A 22,371-nucleotide genomic window follows, 5' to 3' on the forward strand; every position below is an offset into this window, starting at 1 on the left:
AATCCTTTTCAAGTGATAAAAAGCTTTATATTGATCTATTAGTCCTATAGAAGTTTTTTTTTTTTTTTTTTTTTTTTATAAAAATGGTGTCTCCATTAAGACAAAGAAGCTTTCTGATCAAAGCGAAATCAACAGGATGTGACTTTTTTTTGTAGTGATTGCTGTAGGCATAAACAAGAGATGCAGACAGATGCTCTTTGTTTTCCAAGACAGAGACTGACCTTTGGAGCTGAGTGCAGGTAATAGCATCAATTTAGAAGATTTGTGAGCCTCCTCTGGTCCGAGCTAATGCTTTCTACAAAGCCTGGCACACTGGGTGGGTGTGTGTTTTTGCAGGGAGAGAAGGCTGATGTTGGGTAATACTGGACAAACTATGTTTTTAACTAATATAAACCTCGCTAGCTTCAACGGAGCTCAGCAGGATTTGGAAGGGGGAGAAAGATGGGACGGTAAGAAGGAAAACATTTACACAGATGTGTGTGAGTGTGAGTGTAGTTCCGAGGTGTCAAGGCGCGAGCCAAAAGTATAGTATATGGAGGGGCTGTTTTTCATGGTTTGGGCTACCGCCCTGAAGCCTAATCCACACGTTCATGGGTATTTTTTTAAATGTAGCATTTTCTCTGCGTTTTAAGCCCCTGACACACCAACCCGACGGCTCCCCGAGGTCCAAAAAGTGCCTCTGAACACACCGAAGCGACGCCGACTTGAAAATGAAAACCGGCAGCTGATTGGACGAACGCGCCACGTGGGTCTGGCTGCTCTCGGATTTTTCAACCGGGCATAATGTTCAGAATACAATCTTGTATTTCACGAAGATAGTTCAGCGAAACGTGTTTCTGAAAACATTTTAAGCGAGAAATAGGCTGTGCAGTTGCTGAATCTGTCTTCATTTCAGATCAACAAAGGTCAGTTTAAAAGATTTTCGTCAGATTTTAAGAGGCGTTCGTCAGGCTCATCCCGCTCGTCATTTCCGGGTTAGCACTCCACCAATCAGATTGGTCATTGAGTCCGACTGCCCGCCTTCCGATTTAACATGTCAGATTGGCCCAAATGAAGGCCGGTGGCTCCTCCGATGGACGACGGCACGGAACACACCGAACAGACTCGAGTCACCGACCTCACCAGACTGTCCGACGGACGATTATTGGATTGGTGTGTCAGCGCCATTAACCTTTCGTCCACACAAACTGCGTTTGAGGTCACTAAAAGCGGATCTTTTGGAAAACTCGTTCCAGGCTGAAGATGTTCAGAAACTGTTTGACGACAGTGTCGATGGGGGAAGCAGATTTTTTGGGCTTGAACGTCGGAGTGTGCGCCGTTATCTCCCTTGTGAAGCGTTTTGTGTGATGGTGGTAGAGATGTTCCAATACCATTTATTTCTCTACCGATTCCGATACCCGAACTTGCGTATCAGCCAATACCGAGTACTGATCCGATACCAGTGTGTTCAAAATATATAAATCTTGAAAACTAGACAGTGTACTGTATTTAACCGTGTTTTCCCAGCTTAGTAAGTTCAAAATATTGCAAAGATGGTAGCCTTGTGGCTTCTTTTCGAGGGTTTGTTTTTTCAGAGCTTCTTTAGCGTGGTTTTATTGATGTGTCGTTGATGTGTAGCCTCCCAGGATGTATTTCCAGAGACGCCCGGCGGACACTAATGGCGCTTTTCCATTACATGGTACCTGCTCGACTCGCCTCGACTCTACTCGCCTTTTTTGGTTTTCCATTACGAAAAAAAGTACCTGGTACCTGCTAACAGGTACTTTTTTTAGTACCTCCTCAGTCGAGGTTCCAAGCGAGCTGAGGCGAGCCGAAAAGGTGACGTGAAAGCGACAGACGGGGGTGTCCTGAACAAACCCGCTATTTTTAAACAGTTTAGCCAGCTGTTTTTGCTGCCTCCAGCTTCTTCTGAAATAAAATGTGTCTTCTGGCAACAACACACACCTTCGACGTTCTGTGTGTGTCGCGACAGTTTACTACGGCGCCGCTTGTTTTACAGTTCTGCGGAGGCTCCAGGCAGAGCTTTCGCCGTATCCTAAGTACACACACACATGCTGGCTCGACACACACACCAGCTGACAAATGTATACATCAGGTCACATATTACGTAGGCTACGGCGAAAGCTCTGCTTGGAGCCTCCACAGAACTGTAAAACAAGCTCAAGTGGCCTGATGTTATACTTGTGCGGTGGTGTGTGCGTCGAGCCGGCAAGACGACCAGCCACGCTGAGGCGGGACTAAAATCTGCAATGGAAAACGGACGCACAGTGTGTCGAGTCGAGGCGAGTCGAGCAGGTACCATGTAATGGAAAAACGCCATAAAGATCACACTGTTGGCGCAATCTGCAGTTTAAACCTACTTACTTTTTAATTTAGGATGAATTCAGCTACAATTTACGCTTCTGACCGGAAGCTTTTTTTCCTTAGCAACATCAGGATTGTGGGTATTGTGGTTTTAGGAATATATCTACCATGCCAAATAGAAGTTGAATAATTGAAAATGCTGGCCCAAACATACACTTATAAGGTTGTAACATTGTATCCAGGAGACTCTCGGGTTCATATTTCTTAGGAACATTGAAGAAAACAAAACATTTAATTCCTCCCACTTATCTCCCAATATTAGTGTTGGACGTCTCTCCTGCTCTTGTGGCTGAAATGCCTGCAATGGAAAGCTTTCCTAGAAGAGTGGAGGCTGCATATTAATGTGCCAATCCCATATGCTGATGTTTCGGTGTCCACATACTTTTGGCCGTGCAATGTATAAAATTAGCAGCATCTTGTAGGTAACCACTCATATAAATCCTTCTGTCTCTACTTGGTTTCTGTGTTTTTAAACGTCTGCTGCGCTGACATAGTCCGGCGCTGCCGAGCCATATGCTGCCTGCTAATCCTCTGCATGCCTAAGTGCATTTACGTTATGTCTTATTGAATTAAAGTTATGGCAGGGATTGCCTGAGGTCAGTGTGTGAAAAGCTGTTTTCTGCCACAGACTCTGGACAGTAAGTCAGTGTATGTGGAAGTCGTGCTCTCTCTCTCTCTCTCTCTCTCTGTTTGCTCATATGATCAGCAGGTCAGCTGGCTTGTGATGTGTTGTGGAAGTGTTCCCCCCCCCGCTCTTTCTCCCTGAAGAGATTTCCCCCTCCCCCCTGCTCTCGCATCTTGCCAATGGCTCTGTCAATATCCAGCCAAGTCATTCGAAAGGCAAATGTTAGGTGCTTAATCCCTCAGCTAATCCCTTTTTCAAGAGAGACCTGTGTACAAGCACACAACTATACTTAAAACGCATGACGGAGCGCGCTGACTTCCAGAAGAGAAACACGGCTTGTTTTTATACAAAACTCCAATTTGATCTGAATCTTTTTAGTCAGTTGGTATTTTCCAAATAATCCCCTTCATCTATTCAGTCTGAATGTTACCGAACCAAAGACGAGGAAAGTGTTGCACCGAGCCTCTCTGCCATGAAGTTTGACAGACCTTCTCCATTCCTGTGTTGCTTTACTGTGAGAACACTTCAGAGGGAGTAGCACCTCAACAACCGCTATACGTATAAGTTTTACAGGTCGATCCAATCAACCAATCGATAAGACGATAAAATCATATGAGTGTGTACTGAGAATTTCTTCTGCTCTCTGTCTGTCTGCAGGGTTGAGTGCAGCGAAGCTGCTGAAAGCCAACGGACTGAGTCCTGTAGTCCTGGAGGCCAGGGATCGGGTCGGGGGACGCACCTTCACCGTGCGGGTAAGACCAGGAGAGCGAACACTTCTGCAGATGCTTAGCGGGAGAGTTTGAAAAGATTAGGAATAGCAATAAATGTGTGTGTATGTGGCAGTCTTACCTTACGTGTCCACAGAGCTGCGGGGGCAAGCGTGTTGGTTCCTCAGGAGGGTTTTTACCCAAACCACAATCTTTTTCCAAAACTTTACTAGTCGTTTTGGTGCCTAATCTTAAAGGAGAATTCCGGTTGATTTCAACACGTAGCTCTGTTGTTTGTATATTTGGAGTGCTGTCAGTAGCGAGAAAAACGATCAATCAACGCAACAATCGGTGTTGCCTACACCATGTTATCCTCCTGCTAGCGTTAGCACCCAGGAGGCTGAAACCGGGCAAGTTTTAAACGTGCTTTTAGCCTCTTAACATGTTCGAAATGTCATTACAAGTGCCTACCCATGTGCAGTGAGTCCTTCCGAGTGAACACAGTGAATCTGACTGCAGTAGATGTGACAGAAATGCATAAAAGTTCTGCTAATTCAGCTCTGTTTAGTTCCGTTGTTGAGACGGCAAGATTTAGGGACCGTCTACAAACACCGAAAAGAGATACAACAAAAATATTTTCAAAAGTAGGCTTATGCTTATTTTTTTAAAGTAAGTGCTGTAGTACAACTAGCAGGAGACAAGTTTGGAGACACTACCTTATTTAATCATTAAATTAATAAATATTTTTGTTGTATCTCTTTTCGGTATTGTAGTTTGTAGATGGTCCCTAAGTCTTGCTGTCTCAACACCAGAGAGCTCAACTAAACAGAGCTGAATTAACTTTTATACATTTCTTTCACATCTACTGCAGTCAGATTCAGAACTCCTGGGCCTGCCAAAATCAACAGGGAGAAAAGGGTGTTACCCAGGTGGTTTAGTTCATTAATGATTCTTCCAAGCCTTTTTCTTGAAGTAAATATCCTTCAGACGGGGTAGGGCACTGTCTTTTGTGTGTTCAGACGAACAAACCATTCTCCACAGGGCCTGAAACTCTCTCCAACATAGCCATGAAACTTCAGTGATCAGCAGCGGACTCTTCAGCATAATCTGTGACTTATTTGTTTCGTGTTTTGATGCGTTTTTTTCTTTTTCAGAATAAGGAGACAAAGTGGGTCGACCTGGGCGGAGCTTACATCGGACCGACTCAGAACCGCATCCTCCGATTGGCCAAAGAGTACGGCATTCAGACCTACAAAGTCAACGAGCAGGAGAGCCTGGTGCATTATGTCAACGTGAGTGCTTTGGCTGATGTCATATCCGTCCAAGCTAACTCATTTAACAGATCCAGATCATTCAGTTTGATTTCTGCAGTGACTGTAAAAAAAAAAAAAGTCTTTCACGAGGCTGTTCACTAGCCGTGGGTCAATAATTATAACTAGGACATGCTTCATACCAGAATGCAAATAACTACATACCTTCTACAAAAGGTACCTTAGATATTTTCCTCTTCTTGTCAACCACACCGGTTTTAAATCCCAGACCTCTAGGCTGTTTTTATTTTGTGGTGTCACTGGCATCCCCGGACCTCTCCAAAACTAAAGAAAAAAGAGGTATATACAACAATCACAGACTTTTCCTTAAGCCGCTGACGCGGACCACAAACAACTTCTCTCATTTAAGGTGGTCAGCTGTGGTTTAAACTTTGGCGCTTCCTGGGCCGGATTCCGGGCCGGATTTTGCCCGCTGGCCTTGAGTTTGACACGTGCTTTACACTTTAACTAAGAAAAGAGTTTGTCTATCAAATCAATCTCACGTGCTCAGCGCTGTTACTCTAACTGATTGATAGTAAATAGAAGTGGCAGCTGAGTTGAATTGCAGTCGCTGGCAGGCGTGGCAGATGAGGTGTACAGTCTGCCTCAAACTTGAGCTGCCACTGAAAACATGAAAACATGAAAACTCTCATAGCCTCTGATCACCAGCTACATTTAAGCGTTGCTCCTCAGAGAAAAAAACAAAAACCCCAAGGGATTGTGCAGAAGAAAACCAAACATTGTTCCTTATTCCGTGACTTCATACATGTCTGCCGAGCAACCAGCCACCGCTCTCCTCTCCAGGATTAGCGTCAGGAGATGCTAAGCTTTGCCTGAGGGAGTTTCTGTAATGCAGTTTCTCTTTTCTCTGAGTGGTTGAATCGATAGCAACAGCAAACAAAGGAAGGAAGGAACGAAGGAAGAGACACTGGGGACGTTGTTGTTGTTGTTATTCTTTACTCCATATCTCATTAGTGCGGGCGCACCACTGTCCTTAACACAGTTGTGTTCCTCTACCTGATTTGATTTGCCCCTGCTGCTCACGCTGGTCGAAGTACCCTAACTGTAAATCCCTGGACCACCTCATGTGGCTGGCAGCTGTGTGTGTGTGTGTGTGTGTGTGTGTGTGTGTGTGTGTGCGCGCGTGTGCGTGTGTGAGATGATAGAGAGAGAACTTATCTCAACATAGGCTGTATTCAAGTCATTGAATAATAACTTCAGAGATGGACTTTGAGCTTCTGGTGTGAGGGTATGGACAAACTCACGTACACACACACACACACACACACACACACACACACACACACACACACTTTCACTCCATTATATATACTGTAGAAACATGTTTCTAATGTGCACGCCCTACTTCCTTTAACACGTATGAGAGGGCCAGAATATTACAAAGACTCAATATAATGAAATCCAGTACAACTACACAGAAAATACTGCCCCATAAATCACCATGAATTAACAACAAACTCATTGTTATAGGCTTTAAAATTGATTTATTGCAGAGTAATTGTATAAGCTGCAACTGTAACTACAGAAGTTGAGCTTTAAATGAAATGTCATGGTGCATATGAGGTTTATTTAGACAAGAGGCCACAGTAAATATTGACAACTGCTTCCCTTCTTTCCACTGTAGGAGCAGAGCTATTGATACTGTGTGTGATGAACTGCCCTGAAATCGACCTACAGTACGGTCAATTTGCTAAATCATTACTGGTTAAGGGTCATCTGCACGGCTGCTGTTGAATGTAACCACAGCTTTAAATTACCTTCTTTTTTTTCATCACCAGCCAACACGGCTAGTAGATTTTTAAAGTTACCAGCCAATCAGATTTTCCACTAGCCAGATTTTGTTTTTTGCCTAACTAAGGCCAGCTGCACACTGCCTGCGTGGCGTGAGCATGTCAGCTGCATGGCGTGTCCGTTTTTATTTGGGCTCCCATGTTAACAGGTTAGAGCTTGCACACGCACGTCTCAGAAAACGCGTGCATGCTAGAAATAGGACCGACGCCTATTTTTCACGCGACACGCAAGCGTGTTGGAAGCGTTTCCAGACAAAATAGAATAGGAAAAGATGTTTAGATGTCATTTTGACATGAATACATTTAATAAATGACATTTTGATGTTTGAAAGTCTCTAGGTTTTGACATAAATGCAGATATAAATGTAATTTAAAAAAATAATCCGAATCCGAATCGATTTTTTAAATGTTGCACCTGTCAATACAGAACGAAATATTCTGGAGCCTATTTTGCCGTCAATACTGCCGACGTTGTCTTTGCTGTAATCAGATCAGTATACTGTATATTTATGTTTATGTTTATGGAAAACATCCATGTGTACAGACAAGGCTAGCAGCAGCAGCGCCGCGTCAGACACGTTTCTGGTGTGCCAAGACATAGAAAACGCCACGCAACTGAAACGCCACGCCCACGCTCACGCCACGCCCACGCCACACAGCCAGTGTGCAGCCGGCCTAACTCCAGCTCCTCTGGTTTGTTTGTTTGTTTCCGTTTAAAACTTTACCCGCGTTTAAAACTTTTCTAGAGCGATGTGTAACGAGATAATTTGGCGCTAAAGCTGAAACACTGATGTTGGCTTTTTGAAGTTCCTCAAATCTCTTTTAGAAAAGAAACCTTAATCCTTGTGTTGTCCTCTGGATGAATTTGACCGTTTTCAAAGTTTTTTATATCAGAAATATGGGTTTCTTTCAAAAAAATTGCCCAAAAATGAACATTGACGCATGGAGAGCAGGTCAAATATATGATTACTTTGATTGAATTTTGGGTGTTCTATTCAATTTTAAAGCATTTTAAAAAATGTGTCAATGGTTTTCACACCAGTATATCCTGACATTAAGCAGTCTGTGATATCCACTCAACATCCTCTGATCTTTACTATTTTTTTTTTTAAATAGGTATAATAATAAACATAAAAATTAGGTTTATTGACCATGAATTAAAAAAAAAAGCTTTGAAAAAAGAGACAATAACTTTGGGAAAAAGAGCCAAAAATTGACGCCAAATTTCAATTTTGACGAAAGTTAATGGTCAACGCGAAGACAACACAAGGATCAACTCTCAGGCCGGGCTCGGGTCGGGCTCGGGTCGGGCTCGGGTCGGCCTCGGGTCGGCCTCGGGTCGGCCTCGGGCTTGCGCGGTAAATTAGTGGTCAGGTGATGCATTTCAATTAGCGTGTAAATGGATGCTGAGGAGGTGAAATGGAGGCTGGACTCTGGAGAACTTATTTTATTTCTTTGTTGCTACTTCCAAGTGGCCTATAGTCTACGTTAGTCATTAATTAATTATGCAAAAAAATGTATAAATTACTCATTCTTGACGAAAGACAAAAGAGCTGTGTGCGTGCAGCGCAGTCTCTTTTTTCTTTCTCTCCCTTTTCCGCCGAGTGGTGCGTGTGCCCGCTCGCTGTGTGAAGCGCGCTATTCTCCGACATGCACTCAAATCACTGCTGATAGACGGCCTTTTGTTCAGTCGGGCTGTAAACGGGTTCAGGCTTTTAAAAAGCTGTCAATCAAAATGTACTTGTCGGGCTCGGGCCGAATTCTGTCGGGCTCGGGCCTTGTCGGGTCTAACTTTTAAGGCCCGATTACAGCTCTAGGTTAACTTATGATGCGTTGTACGAATTGTTTCAGTGCTTGAAGTGAGTTAAGGTTGTACATGATTAAAATAGTAAATAAATGCGATTTTGTAATATGGCTTTTTGAGTAGGAGTGTTGTCAAACATTGCTTGGACGCGCCGGTGCGTCTTCGTCCTCAGAGGGTTAATATGTCTTCTGTCCATTTAAACATTGAAACAATTAATATTGTGTTGCTATAATCCAGTTGAATCATGGTTTCACGGTCTGCAGGTTATTCTCACCACTGTGTCCTTAGCACTGATGTACTATTGACTCAACCTACTTCAGCCGTGCTGTGAAATGTCAGCAGCATGACGGTTTGGCAGTGACAGCAGTTAGAGAACCATCCTTTGGTTCAGTAAAGGACCAGACTGTGCAGGCCTGGTGATGTGAAGCCTTTATGTGAGCAGCTCCTATGTGAGAGTGTTTCCTTAGCTACTATCACTGTAAGATCCACTCAAAGACCCAGACTCACACACACACACACACACACACACACACACAAACACACGCACACGGCGTCGCACGCCTCTCGTAGCTTCCCGGCTTGTTTCCATGGCAGCATGCTTCATCAAAAGCTGCTCACCTCTATCAGTGTCAGACAGAGTGTGTGTGTGTGTGTGTGTGTGTGTGTGTGCGTGTTCATGCAGATGTGTGGAGACGTGAGAGGAGCTCTGTCTCTCAGGGTCACTGATCTCACAGCTGACTCAGCAAAAGTGCTGCAACTAACGATTATTTTCATTGTCTATTAATCTGTTGATTATTTTCCCGATTAATGGAATTCATCGATTAGTTGGTGAAAAATGTGGATCAGTGTTTCCCAAAAAGCCCAAGATGACGTCCTCAAACGTCTTGTTTTGTCCACAACTCAAAGAAATTCAGTTGACTGTCACAGAGGAGAGAAGACACTAGAACATAGTCAAACATCCAAATGTCAGTTTTAAGCTAACTATATTGTATATCTGTACAGCTAACACGTAACCTTGGGCATATCGTTGGGTTACTGTGATGATGCTGTGGGATCCCACAGTCTTCCCATTCTCTCTGCTGATTCCTCACGTCTGTTTCCACTTTCGTCTTCATAAAAGCTCAGTTTTCCGGGCCACCAGCTTATAAAAACTTAAGTTCTGGCTTATTTAACCTGTTGGTAGTTGATATCACCACCCAGCAGCTTTTAGGCATGTTTCTGTTGTTTGCTAGCAGACGAAATAGACGAGGAGGAAACCGTCACGCAATACAAGTCAATGGAGAGCGGAGAGTTGTTCCCCCCCTGGTGGGCGTGGCTTTGAGAGTATGACGCGCTGTGCTCTGTCTCTATTTATCAGTCACAGTGCAATTAATATTGCACTATGACTAATATTCATGACTAATGTTCAGCAGTCGCAGCCCACTCACTCTGACATCTCTCCATTAGTGCATGTAAAAGGACCTGAGCATGTGTGTGTGTGTGTGTGTGTGTGTGTGTGTGTGTGTGTGTGTGTGTGTATTTCAGGCTTGAATGTAACAGACGTTCATTAATATCCAAAAGTTACACACTAAAACTTTAAAGTGCGTAACACTAGCACTAAAGTGTTTGACGCTCAGAATTTTCTAGAGTACCCCCATACCCTATACCATCTGTGACTGTCCTTCCTTTGCCGTACCTGAAGTTGCTGCATTCTGGCTGCTGTCTGTAGATTCATTCATGCACAACTCGTATTCTTCCAGATGTTTCATACCAAATGTTGTAACAGCGGTGATGTTGTGTATAGTTTAGGGTCCTCGCCACCACCAGACAAATCAGCATTGCAAATGTACAACATGTATACAAACATGTAGCTGGACTTGAATGGCCTTCTTTTGACTGAAAGTACTGCCAAACTACACTTTTTCTGCTCACGAGTTCCATTTTCACTTTCTCACAGCCTACTGCATTGAACTCTCCACCTACGTAAACACCTTCCCGTAATCAACGGCGCCGTCATTACGTCGATCAGGTTCCCCCATACCATTATAATGTACCAGCAACAATGTTGAAACCAGAATGTAAAAACTAAAACCTACGCCCTTGCCTTCAGTAAAGTATATCTGCACACTGGATTAAAGCCCCAAAACATTAATGGCTCTCCAAAAATAACTGACTCTCCTGGCTTTTCATCAGGCATACGATCAACTAAAAAAGGCACCACATTACACATCCTGTATAAACAGAACATATTCGTTAACACTTAACAATGTGACCCTCCCAGAGACATTATCAGACGTCTAGAGTAAAAAATAACCCACTAAATAATACATGGAAACATTTGAATAAATATTTAAAAAGAGGGGTAGAGCAAAGCATGACAGCGCTGCACAGTGCTCTCTGATTGAATCTGTTATCGTGCACCTTTCCTTTCTGCAGCGTCACCTCTAGCCACAACCTTTGATTCCTGCACCTTTCCCCCTCATCAGCAACAATAAATCAAACTACCTTAACTTCTCCTTGCGGGATTTCAAACATGTTATATACTGTATATATATATATATATATATATATATATATTAGGCAGGGATGCACCGAATCCAGGATTTGGCTTCGGATTCGGACGAATATTGGTCTTTTTGACAGGGTTCGGTTTCTGCCGAACCTTAGAATTCTTTTCCACAGAACCGAAACCTACGCTTGCACTACGCGCGCTACGCTGGTCGACGTAATGACGGCGCCGTTGATTACGGGAAGGTGTTTACATAGGTGGAGCGTTCAATGCAGTAGGCTGTGAGAAAGTGGAAATGGAACTCGTGAGCAGAAAAAGTGTAGTTTGGCAGTACTTTCAGTCAAAAGAAGGCCATTCAAGTCCAGCTACATGTTCAATTTAGGCAATGCTGATTTGTCCCGTGGTGGCGAGGACCCTAAACTATACACAACATCACCGCTGTTACAACATTTGGTATGAAACATCCGGAAGAATACGAGTTGTGCATGAAGGAATCTACAGACAGCAGCTAAAATGCAGCAACTTCAGGTACGGCAAAGGAAGGACAGTCACAGATAAAAAACTTGTGTTAATGGACTGAGGATGGGAGGAGGATTCGGTTTCGGATTCGGCAGAATCTTAACCAGTGGATTCGGTATTTGACCGAACCCCAAAAATCTGGATTCGGTGCATCCCTAACGTTAGGGCTGTGATTTCACCTCCTCACGATCACAAAAAAATGCATTCGAGAAAAACTATTATTTTGCACATTATGTTTTGCAAGTAAACTCTTATTTTGTCTCGTGTTCTGAATGACACGTGCGTTCGCCCCTCTTCCGAAGGCTAAACTCACTCAGTAAACATTTGAATATATATTTTTTATATCATTTATTTTAAGGGGAATTTAGCAAGTTCAAACTGAAAAAGTATTAATTAAAATGTTACAGTTCAAGGTTGTTTTTGCTGTTGATTTATTTTTTTTTAAGGTCAATAAATGCATCATCTATCCAAAAGTCAACGAGTAATTGTGTTACATAAAAAACCCAAATTTAAAATAATTGTGATTATGATTTTTTTTCTCCATAATGGAGCAGCCTTAGTATGTATCTGTTGTGAGTATCACCACACTGTCTTTTGATTGTAAGTAGCTTTGGATTAGCCCAGAAGCTATTTAGATGAATAAGCTGTAAACAGACCCAGCAGGTAGAAGTTTCCCGATCGAGTCTGAATTAAATAACAGAGGGAAACACGCTGGATTAAATTTGCTTTAATGACAGAGTCTGCGTTACTTCACAGGACGGCAGCTAGAGTCATAGTAAAGCAGCATGTGTGCCGAGCCATTGTGTAATTAGGGCTAGCTTTCAAGCAAGCTGCATAGCTAATCAGCTTTTCTGGGGCTGATTGTAATCCAAAAGGCCAGCGCTGGTTTCCTTTATCAGCAAACTACTGCCTTACAGGCAGCTGCCGCTCTCAGCACTGGATGTATTAATGAGCTGTCGCTATCAGAGATGGGGAAACAAACTTTGATTAAATACTGTCCCTGGTTATCGGAGATTGAGAGAGAGAGAGCATGGGATTGTCCTGTGCTCCTGCAGTGGTTGTGGACGTTGTGCGTGTTTGCACGTTCACAGGACGGGTGCTGTTTGTGATAGTCCCTGATAATGAAAGACGTGTGTAGTTGTGTAGAGTCTCTTATCTGTTTCCATGTCGCCTTCACCTAAATAAAAAATGATGACTGTACAAAATGATTAGAGTACAGCACAGAAGCAATTACGCCCGTTTTTCCGTACTCTATTTCGTAAAGGTAAAGTTTTTTTAAAGATAAAAAAACAAAGCTTATAAATAACGTATTGAAAAAGCCCTTTGGACTCAAACAGCCAGAAGGAGTTTCTATTTCTCTATTAAAGTGTGTTTATACATCTGGCATAAAATCACCTTATAAAGATTTTGTGGCAACAGAAGCATTCATAGGAGGCGTGTTTTCTGGGTTTATGATGAATATTAGTCCAATATAATGTTTTGTAAACTCCTGATGGAAACAACTGTCTCTTTAGCTGCTAAACGCTCCACTATGTTATACAGTTATATATGTTATAAATAGTTGCCTAACTTTGTCTGTCTGATGTTTGCTGCTGAGCAGAAACCCACCAGACTCTATTTACGGTAATTAAAACGGAACTTTTATCATTGTAAAACACACTAAATTCAAAGACGACAGAAACGGCTATCAAAAGCCGTCTTGGTTCGTCACACCACTCAGTCAATCACCACTCAGGTTCGGCTGAAATAAACCCTTAATTCACCCATTTACATGTGGAAATATGCTGGCTCTATACACGCTAAAAGTACTGATTATTTACATGGAGTCTGGTGGGTTTGGTGATGGTGATTTCGGGGCTGTTTCTGGTTAAACAAAAAGGATCTTACTCTTTAACAAAAAGGTCGACCTCCTTAGAAATCCTTTCCATAATGTTATCAGACACTTAGAATAATAATCTGAGTCAAAAACAGAACTTTTAGTGGACGCTAACTGACGGTGAGCATTTGCCCTACAGGGTTACATTACAGCTCGGTTCGCGGCTGACGGTTACAGTGTTCTCGCTCAATACTGGACCAAAGACAACAATTTTTGTTCACATTAGTCACTTATAAACTTTTAGTGGACACAATAACTCAAAAAAGAACAGATGGTTTCCAAAGGCAGGAGACGAGACGAGGAAATCTCACCCTCATAAAACACAGTTCACCTCAGGAGAGAGTATATGGTGATAAAGTGCACAAACGCAGGGGTAGTAGACCTGAGCGCTGACTACACTGAGAGCCTTACTGTGCCAGGATCTCATTAAGTGATTTATGTACAGGACAGGGCACAAAGAAACATTTCCTTATGTGGAAAGCAGCAAAGTTAAAGCTCTTCTGAAAACAGGGTTAGTAGCAGCCTGAAGAATCTCAACAAATGGTTTTTTTCCTAACCTTTAGGCCACCACTGCCCCAAATGTAGCCTTTTCCAAAAACATATAACAAATTGATATATATGGTAAACATGATGGATGGAGCTAGTGTTTTTTTTTTTTTTTTAAGATTTTTTTGGGGCATTTTAGGCCTTTATTTGTATACGACAGCTTAGATTTGAAAGGGGAGAGAGAGAGAGAGGGGGGGGGGGAATGACATGCAGCAAAGGGCCGCAGGTTGGCGTCGAACCCACAGCCGCTGCGTTGAGGAGTAAACCCCTGTATATGGGCGCCCGCTCTACCAGGTGAGCTAACCAGGCGCCCAGAGCTGGTGTTTAATGGGGTTTGAAACAAACTGACAAGCTAAATAACAATTATACTGCGCTAGAGAGAATATACATGCATACACAGACAGATATTGCCCCCCCTCACACAGCAAAGAGGCAAATTACTAGAAAGCAACAGAAAGTGATGTTTGAGTAGAGTTGGTTCTGCATGTTCACGTCTGTCAGAGTTGGCCAAGTAACCTTGATCCCTTTGGAACCGTCCCTCCCTCTTATCGCTGCGTTTGTAAAATCAATCATGCGGTTGAGAAATAGAACAGTATTGTTCTGACAGACAGACAGACAGACAGACGGCACATGGACTCAGGACACTCTTATCAGACTTGATGACTCTGAATCTTTGAACCAACTGTAAAACATTGCACAACTGGCAATATTGCTGTTACACAATGTACACGGCTCTCTGAAGTCATTGTGACTAAGCACATTGGAAGTCAGCTAAAGGGTCGACAGATAGATAGATAGATAGATAGATAGATAAATAGATAGATAGATAGATAGATAGATAGATAGATAGACCTTTATTGTCATTCTATCTATTCTATACAACGAAATTCTGTTGGAGCCATCCTCTCCAAATAGCAGCATAGAGTAAAAAGTTAACTAGAAAATGCATTTCCTGCGGACAATGCGTGGGAATGCTGAATAGCTGAATTGCTAAAGCTAAACTGGTTGAATAGCTTAAATCAGTAAGAAGAAGGTGAAGTAGTGACAATAGTTGAAACAGTGGAAATCGGTAGAATGAGTATGAATTTCATTAAAAAGTTGAATAACACCACTAATGTATAAAGTAATTTATGTTATATAATATTTTATCTGAAATTATGAATCAGTATGGAAAACTTACAAATGCTGTGAGAAACATTGATGAAAATGCAGAAATATGGAACAAAGTGTTTGTTCTAAACTGCTGAAAAACTTGTAAGTTGGAAGTTGAACTGCACGTTAAGAGGTAAAATACATTTTAGAAAAGCTGGAAGCTAAACCGTAATACTGTCAAAAGTGGACGTTTCAATGAATTGACTAAGAAGACTTATTATCAGCCATATCCATTGCATAGAACAAAGAAGCAGAAAGAGAGAGAGAGAGAGAGGAAAAAGAGAGGAAAGATAAAAGGAGAGGAAAAAAGAGAAAAGGAATCAACTTTCAATAGCATATATGTCAGTGGTAACACACCTTTGGAGCAAGTATGGGTTAAGTGTTTACTTCAGGGACACATTGATTGATGTACCTCAGTGTGTGTATATGTGTGGCTGTGTGTGTGTGTGTGTCTGTCTGTGTGTGTGTGTGTGTGTGTGTGTGTGTGTGTATGTGTGTGTGTGTGTGTATGTGTGTGTGTGTGTGTGTGTGTCTGCATATGTGTGTGTGCGTGTGTGTGTGTTTGTGTGTGTGTGTGTGTGTGTATGTTTCTGTGTGTGCGTGTGTGTTTGCGTGTGTGTTTCTGCATGTGTGTGTTGGTGTGTGTATGTGTGTGTGTCTGCATTTGTGTGTGTGTTTGTGTGTGTGTGTGTGTGTGTGTGTGTGTGTGTGTGTGTGTGTATGTGTGTGTGTGTGTGTGTGTGTGTCTGCATGTGTGTGTGCATGTGTGTGTTGTGTTTGCGTGTGTGTTTCTGCATATGTGTGTTGGTGTGTGTCTGTGTGTGTGGCTGTGTGTGTGTGTGTGCGTGTGTGCATGCATGTGTGTTTTGGTGTGTGTGTGTGTGTGTGTGTGTATGTGCGTGTCTGTGTGTGTTTGCGTGTGTGTTTTTGTTTTTGTGTCTGTGTGTGTGTGTGCCTCTGTGTGTGAGAAAAGACAGACAAAATATAATGTTTTTTATGTCTGGTGAAAAGTGCTGTGTCATGATATAAAGATTATCACAACATTACGTTACATCTCATTTAGCTTACACTTTTATCCAAAGCAACTTCCAATTGCTATATGTCAGATGTAACATGGCTCAAAGTGGGCTTCGAACCTGGGTCTCCCAATCCAAGGGCATGTGTCATAAAAGAAAAAAGAAAAGGAAAAAAAACAGGAAAGAAAACAAATTGCTATAGGGATTGAGTGTTCTGCTTAAGGACACATCAGTTAATGTAGCAGAATAAGATTTGAACCCAGGTCTTCCATGTCAAAGGTATGTGTCATAACCACTACACTATGATTGAAAAGTGTTAGAGTTGGAAGCTAAACTGCATTATCTAAGTGAAGAGCTAAAATACATTGTTAGAAAAGCTGGAAGATGAACTGTAATACTGTCAAAGATGAAAGTTGAAATGAATTACCTGAAAATGTCTTAATATTTAAAAAAGTATAAATAGTAGAAAAAAGTTGAAGAAGTCCTATCATTAGCTGAAAGAGCTGAACATTCTAAAAGGTGAATGGTTTTAATAGCTGAATGTATGCAGAAGTTACGGAGAGCCAAAATAAAACGTCAGTAGCTGAATTGCTAAAGCTAAACTGGTTGAGTAGCTTAAATCCGTAAGAATAAGTTGAAGTAGTGAGAATAGCTGAAAAAGGGAAATAACATCTTGGTCAGGGACACATTGACAGGTGTACCACAGTGGGATTTGAACCCATGTCTCCCACACCAAAGGCATACAACATATCCACTACGCTATCATCAGTATAGCTGAATGGAGTTCCTTCAGCTCTAATAAGGCCTGTCTTTGATCTGTCATTACCACACCTGCTGTTAATATGTCACCTGTGGCACGCTACAGCTATTCAGAGACAGATTTTTTGAAAAAGGGGAAATTGTAAGGATTGGAAATGATGTAGAACATTGTGAGGTCTGAGTATATTTTCTAACTGATAATGACTCACAAATGCAGAAATGTCTGAAAAGGCTGAAAGACTGCTGCTGCTGTCTGTGAAAGTGTTGTCATGGTGACGAGTGTTTATAAACATCCTTTGAACAGTTAACGACCGTGTCACCTGCTGTTAAACTGCACCACACCTGCTAATGCTGAGTGAGAGACAGTGTGAGAGAACCCTTCAAACAAGCCTTCAAACAAGCCTTAATAAATCCACAACAGTACATGCTATCGAAACACCGACTTCACCGTTAGAGACACAAGACCTTTGTGAACGTATTCATGTAAGATTTATGTTGATAAACTTAAAAATGTGGGCATATCAGCGATTTTAAAAAAGTGGTTCGCTCTGCGTTTCGCTGGGAAATGTGGAGGACGTTTAATATGGCAGTCAATGGGGGGAGATGTGGAGATCTTGTCATTTGGAAGCTCATCAAGCCAAAAGTATAAGGCGTATCGCAAAACTGAGCACATTGGCTGAAACTAGACAAAAATACCTACGTTTTGATGTATGAATTGTGTATGACAAGTAGATATTGTGGGCGTGAGAGCAATTTATAGAGAGGGGACAAAGATATTTTTCCTAAGCTGCTACACCCTAGCGATGACATCATCCACTCTGGCAGACGCCACACACACTCACTAGAAACTCAGAAAAATCCTGAAATGATCACTAAACTTAAACAGCTTTTTCACAAAAACTGTAAAATATATCAAACTGAAAAGCCATAGCCTAATACCTGAATATTTTGTGAACATTGTAAAGTTTGTTTGGCGTCTGTAGGTGAAAGTGTGAAGGAGCTGAAAATTTTGGGAGCGGAAGAAGATTTGAAGGATTTGAAGCATGCTCTCATTGACTTCAATGTTAAAAAAAAGTCATAAAAAGCTTAAAATTTTAAAAAGTATAAATAGTAGAAAAAAAGTTGAAGAAGTCCCATCATTAGCTGAAAGAGCTGAACATTTTAAAAGTTGAATGGTTTTAATAGCTGAAAGTATGCAGAAGTTACAGAGAGCCAAAAAACGTACGGAATAAGATATAAGAAAAATAAAGAACAGAATAACAATAGTTGGAATGCTCCCACTAAATATACAGTATATCATATATAGGGGGGCATATCATAGTGGGGAGTCTGGGTGTCCTCCCCTAGGGAAGTTTTGAGCGTCAAAGACTTCATTTCCTGTATTCGGATACACTTTTATGCACCTGTTTACAGTGGAAATACCTTTGTTTAGCCTATGTGAAGAAGAAAAACACAGAAGACAATTCAAAATATATCAAAAATATAATAGAAAGTATGTTGTTGCGTGTCATTGGGCATTTTTAAGTGGGTATATGGAAATCCTGGAGCTTTCTTAGTGGGTATACTGCGTATACCTGCGTATCACGTAGACTACACCGCTGATTGTGTTTGATAATGACGATGACGTGTGTCCCACAGGGAAAGTCTTACCCGTTCAGAGGCTCCTTCCCTCCCATGTGGAACCCCATCGTCTTGTTGGACTTCAACAACCTGTGGAGGACAATGGATGAGATGGGCCGTGAGGTAACAAGCAGAAATTACCCTTGTTGTTTGCTTTTTACTCTGCACTCTTTGTGTCTCGTCTTTGCTAAATGTAATATAAGATAATTCATCTTGGGCAGTCGAGAGAACAAAAAAATGGTGACACATAAACGCACATAAACACACAATAAACGTACAGTAAACATGCATACATTATTCAACAAACATTCGATGAACCTGACACAAGACCCCCCCCCACCTTCCCCCAGACTCTCAGAAGAAAGAGAACCCACTGCACATCCTCCCCCTCAGATTGCACTTAATTCTACCCAGATTGTACATTTTCCGTGATTAGCCGTGATCAATAATTTATGTATTGCACAATGCCCAAATGCACAATTGCACACTTGCCGTGTCAAATTAAAAATATTGCACCAGTGCCCTACCAGATATTGCACATCCTTACAGCCATAATGGTGAGTTCCACAAATATTACTTTTGCTTAAACTCAGCACATTTCAGGTGCCTGGGTATCTCTCCTGGTAGAGCGCCCGCCCCATATACAGAGGCTCAGTCCTCGACACAGCGGCCACCGGTTCGATTCCGACCTGCGGTCCTTTGCTGCACGTCATTCCCCCTTTCCCTCCCCTTTCATGTCTAAGCTGTCCTGTCACAGATAAAGGCCTAAAATGGCCCAAAAAAAAAAAAAAAAAAAAAAAAAACTCAGCGCATGATCCTTCTTCTTCTTCTCCTCTTCCTCCTGTGTTCCAGATTCCCAGAGAGGCTCCCTGGAGAGCTCCCCATGCCGAGGAGTGGGACAACATGACCATGATGGAGCTCTTTGAGAAAATCTGCTGGACCAGGTAGCACAGAAAAGAGGGAATTAGATAACTTTTCCTGCCTAACAAGAGAGAGACCGATGTGAATGCCTCTTTTTTTATGTCTCTGAACTACTGGGCGTAATTCATACATATGTACATAACCTTGAGCGTAAATTATGCAACTCTCATGTTAAACTTTCAAAGCACACACAGAGACATAACAAATGCATTCATGAGCCAGTCTGACTCTTAAAAAAAACAAATAGGAGGAAAAGAAGAGTAACCCAGGAGTTGCTCTGAACTGGCTGATAGAAATAAAGGTTTATAGGACATAAGAGAGAGAGAGAGATGAATACAAATAAGTGAATTATAGTTATTCAAATACATGTTCTCTCAGATAAAAGCAGTTTTTTGTTTTGTGTGGTTAAGTTTTGCCATAGGTGTTATACAAATACAGTAATTACAAAAACTCACAAACCCTACATAACGCAAATGAGTATTTGACTAAACGCTACAGGGGATAGTTTACAATGGGTGTAGCTTCCTAGTAACACGCAGACACATGATGTTTTGTAAAAAACGGTGTGATCTTTATTCCATCGTCGACCGTCAATGCTGTGAAAACTGCCAATGAAAACACACTTATAACAGCTGCTTGCAGCAACCACATTGTATTAACACTAGCCTACTATATTAACATTACATTACATTACATTACATGTCATTTAGCTGACGCTTTTATCCAAAGCGACTTACAATTAAATGCGTTCAACCTTGAAGGTGCAAACTCCAGACAACAAGTAGTAAGTGCAAGTACATTAGCTTTAAATAGGTAATGCTACAAAGAGCCATATGAAAGTGCAGTATCAAGATATATATATATATATATATATATTCCGAGGTGTAGTCGGAAGAGATGTGTTTTTAGCCTTCGGCGGAAGATGCACAGGTTTTCGGCCATCCTGATGTCAATAGGGAGCTCATTCCACCATTTAGGAGCCAGGACAGCAAACAGCAAGCTATCAGGCTGAGTTAGCTAAAACTTGTAAACATTCAGCTTATTACCAAAAGGAGCTAACCAGATCTCGTATCTTGTATCTTCAACACATCTCATCACAACATATCTTCAACACATTTCTTACAAATCCAACGTAGTAACTTAACTTAAAAGGTAATATGATTACATTTCCTTGTGGAATGAGCTTATCACGCTGCATCACAGATCTTTCTATCTCAGTGTGTAACCACAAAAAGGGTCCCATGGGCAGTGGGCACATGGCTTCCGAGGGGGGAGGAGCGGGGCGTCCAAGGGCGCATGATGCCAGAACCACCCCACTCCCGCCCTCCCCATCCCAGATAACAGTTGTTATCCAGCCGACGGACCAAACCATCCGCACACCACACCTTCCCCGTGATATGTGTGCCCTCTAACGTCTAGGTGCTTTGAAAGAGGTGTGGTGGCCGAGTTGGCTCACTGGGTAGAGCAGGCACACGTATACTGAAAGGTTTATGCCTCGACGTAGAGGTCCAGGGTTCGAATCTGACCTGTGACGATTTCCTGCATGTCTTCCCCTTCTCTCTCTCCCCTTTCTCACCTAGCTGTCCTCTCAAATAAAGGTGGAAAAGCCCAAAATCTCTGTATCAGTATATCTGTGCAGCTCAGTGATATCAGCAGGAACAAAGCAGATGGTTCCTGAACTTTTGACAGTCTTTGATTATCCATCAACAAACGTTCCTCCGATCTTAACTTTTAAACAAAACAGACAACACAGAAAGTGGGTTAGTGTTAGTGGTGTATATACTGGTGGTAGTGAATAAAAGCGCTGAAAACGTGGACAAATTCGACAAAAAGTTGGGGGAAAAAAACAGCAAAATAAGTGGTAGAATAAGCGACACAAACGTCAAAAGTGTAAATTTTTAATTTTGACCCGGGAGGACAACACAAGGGTTAAATTCACTGTACAAAAGGTGTGAGAATTTCAAATAGAGCTATCCTCCGTTACTGTCTGGTATACAGGGACGCTGGGCAAAGTGCGTGGCTCCCCAATCAGCCGACTGGCTGACTAGATTGTGTAGGATCATACTCCAACATATCCGTTATTTTGAAGTACTTTAAGTTCTAACCCAGGGGTCACCAACCTTTTTGAAACTGAGAGCTACTTCATGGGTACTGAGTCATACGAAGGGCTACCAGTTTGATACACTCTTCTGAAATAACAAATTTGCTCAGTTTGCCTTTAGTTATATATGATTATTAATGATTAATGATACTCATCTATGTGAAGACACTGATCACGTTAATGATTTCTCATTATCAATAATTATCAACAATGACTTAACAAGGTGGGAAACAGATAATATCAATATTCCGTTTTCATTTTTAGAACAGGCCTGAGGGCTACTCATGTGGTCCTTGGGGGCTACCTAGTGCCCGCGGGCACTGTGTTGGTGACCCCTGTTCTAACCCTTCTCCCTTATTTCTAGTACTGTTCGCCGCTTCGCCAAGCTGTTTGTCAACGTCAACGTGACCTCTGAACCCCACGAGGTGTCGGCTCTGTGGTTCCTCTGGTACGTGAAGCAGTGCGGAGGAACCATGAGGATCTTCTCCACCACTAACGGAGGACAGGTACGTCTGCACCTGTGTGTGTGTGTGTGTGTGTGTGTGTGTGTGTGTGTGTGCAGGTTCTATATTTGTACCTGTACATGTGAGCAAAGTGCAGCATCCAAACTAACCTTTTAAACCCCAAAGTCACACAATAACACAAACTAACTAACCGATGGAGGCAGCGGTAGAGCAGCAACTCCCGTGTTCTGCGAGGTAAAATGTCAGATTTTTTGTCAAAGGAGTCTGGTGTTGGGGCGGCCTCTAGCT

General features: G+C 42.1%; 1 protein-coding gene across 1 annotated transcript in view; it reads left to right on the forward strand.

The window, feature by feature from the left end:
- The window catches only part of mao (monoamine oxidase), a 58,196-nt gene that overhangs the window by 21,045 nt on the left and 14,780 nt on the right, over positions 1-22,371 (forward strand). The window contains exons 2-6 of the mRNA XM_031300894.2: positions 3,647-3,741; positions 4,851-4,988; positions 18,616-18,720; positions 19,450-19,541; positions 21,984-22,125. Coding sequence (XP_031156754.1) covers positions 3,647-3,741; positions 4,851-4,988; positions 18,616-18,720; positions 19,450-19,541; positions 21,984-22,125 — 572 coding nt within the window. The remainder of the gene's footprint in view (positions 1-3,646; positions 3,742-4,850; positions 4,989-18,615; positions 18,721-19,449; positions 19,542-21,983; positions 22,126-22,371) is intronic.

The sequence above is a fragment of the Sander lucioperca genome, chromosome 8 (assembly GCF_008315115.2).
Source record: "Sander lucioperca isolate FBNREF2018 chromosome 8, SLUC_FBN_1.2, whole genome shotgun sequence".
In the NCBI taxonomy this organism is placed as follows: Eukaryota; Metazoa; Chordata; class Actinopteri; order Perciformes; family Percidae; genus Sander; species Sander lucioperca.